The sequence below is a fragment of the Hippopotamus amphibius genome, chromosome 7 (genome assembly GCF_030028045.1).
Source record: "Hippopotamus amphibius kiboko isolate mHipAmp2 chromosome 7, mHipAmp2.hap2, whole genome shotgun sequence".
Taxonomy (NCBI): domain Eukaryota; kingdom Metazoa; phylum Chordata; class Mammalia; order Artiodactyla; family Hippopotamidae; genus Hippopotamus; species Hippopotamus amphibius.
This window is the reverse complement of record NC_080192.1, coordinates 84,760,676-84,769,686: the sequence shown is the minus strand read 5'-3', so window position 1 is coordinate 84,769,686 and position 9,011 is coordinate 84,760,676. Positions and strand designations below refer to the sequence as shown.

General features: G+C 52.3%; 1 protein-coding gene across 2 annotated transcripts in view; it reads right to left on the bottom strand.

Annotated features, from left to right (window-relative positions):
* Positions 1-273: 273 nt before the first annotated feature.
* Positions 274-9,011, bottom strand: part of SH3RF3 (SH3 domain containing ring finger 3) — a 224,441-nt gene continuing 215,703 nt past the window's right edge. For both annotated transcript variants that reach the window (XM_057741557.1, XM_057741558.1), the window contains one exon: positions 274-2,896. In XM_057741557.1, coding sequence (XP_057597540.1) covers positions 2,728-2,896 — 169 coding nt within the window. In that variant the 3' untranslated portion in view covers positions 274-2,727. The remainder of the gene's footprint in view (positions 2,897-9,011) is intronic.

The following is a 9,011-nucleotide window of genomic DNA, read 5'->3' as shown; positions in this document are numbered from 1 at the left end:
AGGGGATCTAGAGGCCACCCATGCCCAGCTGGCTGGCCAGGCTCAATTCTTCCTGCCCAGCAGTGGAATCCTGGCATGTGCCAGGAGTGGCTGTCTGGCACCCCAGTCCCCTCAGTGGCCCACCACCCTGACACAGACCCTGGGTCCCCACTCATAAGCTCTTGGAGGTTGGCAGGACTGTGCGCCCACAGGCTGCCGGAGGGGATGTGGGGGACGCCTACCGTTTCTGCTCCCACCTGAGTGCTCCCCCATCCAGACACCAGGCCTCTTCATGTTCAGTTTTATTTAAAGACTCAGACACACAGGCATCATGGTTTTTCATCAGTCTGTTCCTCCAGAACCACACTGACATCTGTGTCTAACAGAAACAAGGGGTGTGTGTGTGTGACTGTGCAAAGTGCCAAGAATTTCCCAGCCAGAGCCCAGCGTTCACCACAAGACTGCCATCCCCAGACTCCGCTCCCGTGGCCCTTTGGTGGCCGGATGTCCCTGTCACCTCCATGTCCTCTGACATCACTGTGTGTGGCTGAGGACTCTGCCCTGCTCCCCAGAGCACACTGCCTTGGCCCCAAAGGCCACGTCATGACCAAGGTGTGTGAGGTCTGGACCTCAGGAATCTTAAGGGTTACAGGCAAAGGTTGGTTCATCTTCGTGGCCAGGATGAGGGTGTCCTTCCGGGCAGGATGGCCCAGCAGAAGGGTTTCCTTCTGCTCCTGCTCTGTCTATGGTTCAGTGGTCATGAGGGCTGATGGTCTGACCCAGGTTTTGAAAGCAGCCCAAAGCACAGGAATCGGGGGTGGTCGTGCACATTCAGGGTCCCAGAGCCTGGCCTGCCTGCGAGGAGGCCCTGACACTGGTGTCGCTTTTCTTCCCGGGGGAGGCCCAAGTGCCTGGCCCTGACTCTGCCTGGGAAGGGCCAGTGATGCTTTACTAAGATACCTTGTGGGGGGTGGGGGGGGTGGCAGGCGTGTGCCTCTGCCCCCTCTGCCAGGCACCTGCCTCTCAGCATCATGTGGGTGGTGCCAGAGGAGTTCTGTTGCTTGGTAACCGGTGAGGTCTTTTCTATTGCTTGGTAACCGGGTAACTGCATTCGTATCATCTGGGGATGGAGTCAGCTCTGGTTTCACTGGAGAACACGTGTCTCAGCGTGTTAATCCACGCACGTTTTTGGTGATGACGTAATTGTAGACACACACAGGATTTCTGTGCACAGGAGGCAACTAATTTGGCAACCGGTGGCAAATGCGCACCTTCTGGCTGTTATAAACTTGGTGCACAGGGCTCCCTGTGCTTAAATCAGATTTTTTTCTTTTATTCAGAACAAATTTCTCAACTCTATTAAACCTATCATCCTCTGGAGCGAGGAGGAGCACGGAGCCACCTGGTAGCAGCAAGTAGCCAGTCACATCCCAGCACAGGAACTCTGAAGACAGCGTTCCTGTGGCAGCCTCGCAGCAGGCTGGGGAGTGGGCTTCTAGATTTGGTTGCAGAGAGATCCCGTGTTACCAAAGGCTAAGTGTGTTTAGCCTGATTTAACCCTGAGTGGCTTTGTAAAGAGAGAGAGGGTTTAGGAACTGATAAGAGTGTATTCCTAAGGTGTCTCTCTCATGGGCTCCTCCTGTCAGGGCTTGTGGGAAGCTGGACTCACGGGTGCCCTTCGTGAACCCCCAACAGGGAAGGTCCCAGGATCAGAGCTGCCACCCCCCCCCCCCCCCCCCCCAGCTACCCAAACCTGCAAGTATGCATGAGGCAGGCCTCAAAGCCCTCATTAACCTCCTGTCTCTGGTCTCGAGACCAACGTTTGCACTAAGAGCAGAGCAGCTATTTATTTAAAGAAAAAATGGAGAAACCCTCACAAGGCGGTAAATCTGAATAAAAAGTGCATGTTTCGGCAGTGGAAATCCTGGCTGCTGTGTCCCCTCGACAATGCAGAGGGAAGTTCTGCCTCCCGGCCTGGGGTCCACCCTCCTGTTTCTCGACTGCCACCTCTCATCAGAATGTCTCCAGATGAGGCAGGGGCTCTGGAAGGGTGGAAAAGATGAAAGGAGGGCTTTTCCAAACTCCACAGAGGCCTGAGGCCCCTCTGAGGACCTGGCTTTCCAGGTTCACGTGGCACCTGTAAAAGTTCTGCCCGTTTGGTGTCTCCCCAGAGGTTATTTCTTTCAAGCTCAACCAACTCCTGACTAGTTTTACAAAAAGGCAGCACCAGATGTATGAAAAATAGGCAGTGAAGGACCTGTTAGAGATTTATAAAGTCTAACAGCTTTGTAGTAAAAAGATGTAAGTAAGAAAGAAGCACGCAGGAGAGGGGACCCGGCTGCCAAAGCACGAGGCACTGTTGCCACCTTGCCCATGGGAGCTGCGTGCCGGCCTTGCCAGGACTGCCAGTGACGACCCCAGGCCAGGGCACCCTGCTGAGGGTCCAGGAGGAGGTGCTGGACCATGTGAGGCCTAGAGCCACCCAAAGATGCTCTCCAACTGCACTGGGCCTGTGCCCTCCGCCAGCCTCGCAAGTAGACAGCAGAGGAGCATCCTGGAAGCAAACCACCCAACAGCGCTGCTCCTGTCAGAGGACACAGCGATGGTGGAAGCTGTGACCTTCTTGCCCCCAGGTCCCGTGTGTGCATGCGGAAATCCCCACCAGGTGCCTAGAAGGACCCAAGGCTTCAGATGGCCGCTCCCCTGGGGTTCCTGCACCTCCAGTCCTGGGGGGTGGCGGGCGCAACCTCAGAAGCTCTCCACGAAGCTGCCGGGGAAGAGGCCGGTGCGGCCGTTCCTCTGCAGAGTCCCCTTGTACCAGCCGTCCTCACGCTTCTTGTGCACGAAGACCACGTCCCCTTCCTTGAGCTCAATCTCCGCCTCACTCTGGGGCGGGTACGAGACCACCACGCGGTACCTGGGGAAAACAGACACCTGGGGGTGAGCTGCCCACCACCTCTGGGGCTACGCCCCTGTTTTTGCACCAACGTGCCAGAAAGTCCACCTGGAGATGTGAGTCTGTGCTGTGGTGCCTCTGCTTGCCTGCGCCTGAGCTCCACCCGGAACAGACCCCTGGGCTTCCCAGATCTGAAACAAAGGCCTGACCCTGTGACCGACGCCCGGCCGAGGGCACAGGGTGGGCCTGCACTCCGCACCTGCCTGGGAAGTCTCAGGGGAGGAGGAGGCTCTGAGGACCAGCCTTCCTCTAAAACACGGGAGGGTGAGGGCAGACCAGCAATGCAGCATCCCTCCCTCCCGCCCAGCCCGACAGAGCTGCTCATCCCCCGCCTCACCCGGGGACCCCGGAGGGCTCGTGTGTCCTATCCCCTCATCAACCACCCTTACGGGGGTGACAACCGTGCAGGGGAGCTGAGGGCCGCAGGGAGCTGGGGGCTCCGTGCAGATCCTCACTGTAGGTGTTCTGGTGGCCGGCAGGGCCACCTGTTCTCCCTACCTGGTAACCCCAGCTCTGAGGCACCGCAGACATGGCAGGGTGGGTGCCGGGGGCAGGGGTGGTCAGTGGAGGCTCCCCCAATGGACCTGCCGGGCACCGGGCCTCGCCACACTCCTTGTCCCTCCTCCTCCAGCCTGCAGTCTACACCATCCTCCTCAGCCAGAACCACATCACTCAGTCTAGAAGCAAGTTGGGAAGAGGCTCTAGGTTCCCATATCCTTCCCGCACACCACCGCCCCCCACCCCCAGCGCACCTGCTCTTCCTGGTCATGGCTGCCAGGCCTGCCTGTCCCTGCCGTTCCAGGGTACAGCCCACCACTCCCTCCTCAGCAGACTGACCTCAGCCCAGTCTGTCCTCTGGGGCGGGTGGGTAGAAGGGTGGGGCTGCTGGAGGGAGTCGGAGGAGCAGAGGCCGCACGACAGCTGCTGGAGTGCCAGCTGGACCCGCGGCTCCTCCTCTCAGCCCAGCTCCACCCGCTGGTCTCATGCATAGGTGACCCCATCCCTAGACAGCCACAGGTCATCCTGCTCCTGGACTCAGTCTGGCCAACAGCCCCTCCGTGGGCAGTGGCAGAGCAGGAGTGGCCGTGGGCTGGCTGCTCTCCATCCTGGGCTCCCTGCTCCCAGCCCCACCCTCAGGGCCTGGTCCTCTTCCGAATCCCAGAAACCCCCAGGCAGCAGAGATGCAGACTGTGCTCCCCCTTCTCTCCAGTCACCTCCCCATGCTCTCTGCGCTCCGGGCCCTCCTGTCCCTCCTTCTGAGGAGGGCTGCCTGCCCCTTCCTCCCTGGCAGCACCTGGCCTGGCCCTGCCCCCTGGCTGGGTGGGGGAGGGAAGATTCCTGGCTCTGTCCCCTGCCTCCCTGTCAGCCACCAATGGTCCCTGAAGGTGGTTATCCAAGTCTGGCAGCTGGGGTCCCCAGGGTCCTCAAGGTGTTCTGTCTGCAGAGCCTCTGACCTGGTACTTCCTGGACGTGAAGAAACCAGGACATTATAAAGCAAGGGGTCCCAAGTTTTTCTTGAAGTGAGGTCCACAGACAGGGACCCTGGACCTACTTGATGGGATTCTGGGGGAAGGGACCAGAGAACAATGGTTCTCAGGATCTGCCTGTGGACGCCTGAGGACCAAGGTGCTGAATGAAAATGTTGAGGCCAACTTCATCCTCCAACCACCTGCGCATGGCTTGGGGGCCGGCCTGTAAAGCTGGGGTTGGTTTGGGGGCTCAGGGAAGATGCTCAGGTGGAGACCTGGGCCTGGCCCTGGGAGCTCATGGCCCCAGCCCACTCCAGGCAGTGGGAACAGGGGGCAGGGGCGGGTGGTGGCGTGCAGTCCACCAGTACCAAGGGAGCTGGCCGGCTGGTTTCTACTGCAGTCCCTTTCGGGGTGTGGACAAGGCAAACAAGGGGACGACAGCTCTCCCCTCCTCCTGGCCCAGCATCCCTGCAGACAGCTGCCTACTGGCCACTCCCTGGAGGAGCACTGGTGGCCACCAGGGCACAGCAATGCCCGTGAGATCAGCCAGCACCACACAGACTGCGGCTCCCACACCCCAGCACCAGGCTGCATGACCACCAGGACCAGCACCGTCCCCCGGCTTCCTGCCACCGCCGCCTCCTCTCCCTCTTCCCTCAACTCCCCAGGAAAGAATGCCTTGAGATCATTTCTCATGCTCTGAACACAAGTTTTAGCTTCTGCCTCAACTGCCAGATGTGAAACAAGAAACTTTAAAAATGTAATTTTCTAGAAAAAAATTAATTTGGTGCTGCTGAGCAATCCCGTGATTTAATGCGCCTGGATGGATGACGTGGGCTGAACGTCTGTGAGACCAGCATTCAGGTTTCTGTCCAGATCCTTTCAAGACGCTGAAAGAAACTGATGCTCTGAGGACCCGAAGGGCCAAGCAAATAGTGACACGATCCTGGCATCACACGTCAGAGACCATCCTGAGCAGCTGTGTCAACCACAGACACTCTGCAGACGTGAGACTCAGGAATCAGAGGTGCGGAATCTGAAGGGAATCCAACTGCTGCAGATGCAGTCGCTTTGCGCGTGGGGCATCCTCTGCATCACAGGAGGGGCCCTACAGGGCACCTGTGTCGGTCCCAGTGAGGACGAGTGGTCCTGGGTGGGGGGCTGGGGTCATCACAGTGGTGTCCCACCAGGACCTTGGAAATGATAAGAACACACCCTGGACACTAAACTCTGAGGTCTACACGCGCCGTGGGTCCCTGTGGCGGCTCTGAGGGATTCCCACAAACAGCGCATAACAATGTACACATCTCATCTGTCGCTTCTGTAAGTCAGACATTCGACACAGCCTCGTGGGGACAAAGTCAAGGTGTGGAGGCTCCAGGGAAGATTGTGTCCCCTCCCCTTTACCAGCCCCTAGAAGCTGCAGGCATTCCCGGTGGAGGCCCTTTCCTCCACCTCAAAGCCAGAACGTCAGGCTGAGCTCCTTGTCTGCCTGCGAGGACTCCTGAGGTCACATGGACTGCCTCGCGGCCTGGATGATCTCTCCACTTTAGGGTCAGCTGCTCAGTCCATCTGCCACCTTATCCTCAGTTTGGGGATTAGGGCAGAGACGTCTTTGGGGGCCGTTATGCCACCTACCATGACCCATAGCAGATCAAAGCAAGAAACTTCTAATTCTCAACAGAGCCAAACAGCTGACAGTTTGGAGAGATGAGGACGCCTTCACTGAGTATGTGAACGTGTGGGGAATGCCCGTCAATCGGAGGGGAGGAGGGTACGGGGCCCACAGCCCCTACCACGGTCTCACTTTCGTGTATGTGATGTCACACAGCGTTGTCACACACGTCGTCTCATTGGTTGTCGTTGCCATTGGTGTTCACTACACAGTCATCCTTTTCCAGGTGTTAATCTAGGTGTTTTGCGAATATTAGAACCACCAGGCACTGTCATCCCCATGTTGGTGTTGGGGCTGGGACTCAAAAAGCAAAGACACCCTTTTGGGTGAAATGGCTGTTAAGTGGCAGGTATTTCTCTCTCTCTTTTTTGTTTTTTCTTTTTAGTCATCTATTTTATTTATTTATTAATTTTTTTAAGAACTCTTATTGAGATACAGTTAACAGACAATAAACAGCATATATTTAGAGTGTAAAATTTGGTATCCCAATCTCCCAATTCATCCCCCCACAACCCTCCCCACTTTCCCCACTTGGTGTCCATATGTTTGTTCTCTGCATCTGTGTCTCTATTTCTGCCTTGCAAACTGGTTGATTTGTACCATTTTTCTATAGTCCATATATATGTATTAATATATGATATTTGTTTTTCTCTTTCTGACTCATTTCACTCTGTATGACAGTCTCTAGGTACATCCATGTTTATAAGAATGTCCCAGTTTGTCTACTAACTTTGGGCTTTGTTTGCTCCTCTTTCTCTAGTTTCTTTAGGTGTAAGGTTAGATTGTTTATTTGGGAATTTTCTTGTTTCTTGAGGTAGGATTGTATTGCTATAAACTTCCCTCTTAGAACTGCCTTTGCTGCATCCCATAGGTTTTGGATTGTTGTGTTTTCATTGTGATTTGTCTCTAGGTATTTTTTGATTTCCTCTTTGATTTCTTCAGTGATCTTTTGGTTATTTAGTAGCATATTGTTTAGCCTCCACGTGTTTGTGTTTTTTCCAGTTTTTTTCCAGTAATTGATTTCTAATCTCATAGCAATGTAGTCGGAAAAGATGCTTGATACGATTTCAATTTTCTTGAATTTACCAAGGCTTGATTTATGACTCAAAATGTGATCTATCCTGGAGAATGTTCCATGTGCACTTGAGAAGAATGTGTAATCTGCTGGTTTGGGATGTAATGTCCTATAGATATCTATTAAATCAAGCTGATTTATTGTGTCATTTAAAGCTTGTGTTTCCTTATTAATTTTCTGTGTGGATGCTCTGTCCATTCATGTAAGTGGGGTGTTAAAGTCCCCCACTATGATTGTGTTACTGTCGATTTCCTCTTTCATAGTTGTTAGCATTTGCCTTATGTATTGTGGTGCTCCTATATTGGGTGCATATATATTTATAATTGTTATCTCTTCTTCTTGGATTGATCCCTCAATCTTTATGTAATGTCCTTTCTTGTCTCTTGTAACATTTTTTATTTTAAAGTCTATTTTATCTGATATGAGTATCGCTACTCCAGCTTTCTTTTGATTTCCACTTGCATGGAATATCTTTTTCCATCTCCTCACTTTCAGTCTGTATGTGTCCCTAGGTCTGAAGTGGGTCTCTTGTAGACAGCATATATATGGGTCTTGTTTTTGTATCCATTCTGCCAGTCTGTGTCTTTTGGTTGGTGCATTTAGTCCATTTACATTCAAGGTAATTATCGATATGTATGTTCCTATTACCATTTTAATTGTTTTGTGTTTGTTTTTGTAGGTCCTTTTCTTCTCTTATGTTTCCCACTTAGAGAAGTTCCTTTGGCATTTGTTGTAGGGCTGGTTTGTTGGTGCTGAATTCTCTTAGCTGTTGCTTGTCTGTAAAGCTTTGGATTTCTCCGTCGAATCTGAATGAGATCCTTGCTGGGTAGAGTATTCTTGGTTGTAGGTTCTTCCCTTTCATCACTTGAAATAGATCATGCCACTCCCTTCTGGCTTGCAGAGTTTCTGCCGAGAAATCAGCTGTTAACCTGATGGGAGTTCCCTTGTATGTTATTTGTCATTTTCCCCTTGTTGCTTTTAATAACATTTCTCTGTTTTTTTAATTTTTGTGACCTTGACTACTATATGTCTTGGTGTATTTCTCCTTGCATTTATCCTGCCTGGGACTCTCTGCACTTCCTGGACTTCGGTAGCTGTTTCCTTTCCCATGTTAAGGAAGTTTTCAACTATAATCTCTTCCAATATTTTCTCGGGTCCTTTCTCTCTCTCTTCTCCTTCTGGGACCCCTATAATGTGAATGTTGGTGTGTTTAACATTGTCCCAGAGGTCTCTTAGGCTGTCTTCAGTTCTTTTCATTCTTTTTTCTTTATTCTTTTCTGCATCAGTGATTATCACCATTCTGTCTTCCAGGTCACTTATTCACCCTTCTGCCTCAGTTAATCTGCTATTGGTTCCTTCTAGTGTATTTTTCATTTCAGTTATTGTGTTGCATATCTCTGTTTGTTCTTTAATTCTTCTGGGTCTTTGGTAAACTTTTCGATCTTTGCATCCAGTCTTTTTTCAAAGGCCTGGATCATCTTTACCATCATTATTCTGAATTCTTTTTCTGGAAGAGTGCCTATCTCCTCTTCCTTTAGTTGTTTTTCTGGGGTTTTATCCTGTCCCTTCATCTGGTACAAAGTCCTCTGCTTTTTCATTTTCTCTATCTTTCTGTGCCTGTGGTTTTCAGCTCCACAAGAAGAAATACTGCTGATACTGCTTGATTCTGCTGTCTGCCCTCTTGTGGAGGAAGCTATCTAGGAGGCTTGTGGGTGCTTCCTGATGGGAATGGCTGATAGTGGGTAGGGCTGGGTGGGTGGAGCTCAGTGACACTTTAATCTGCTTGTCTGCCAATGGGTAGGGCTGTGTTTCCACCTTGTTGGTTGTTTGGCCTGAGGCCACCTAGCACTGGAGCCC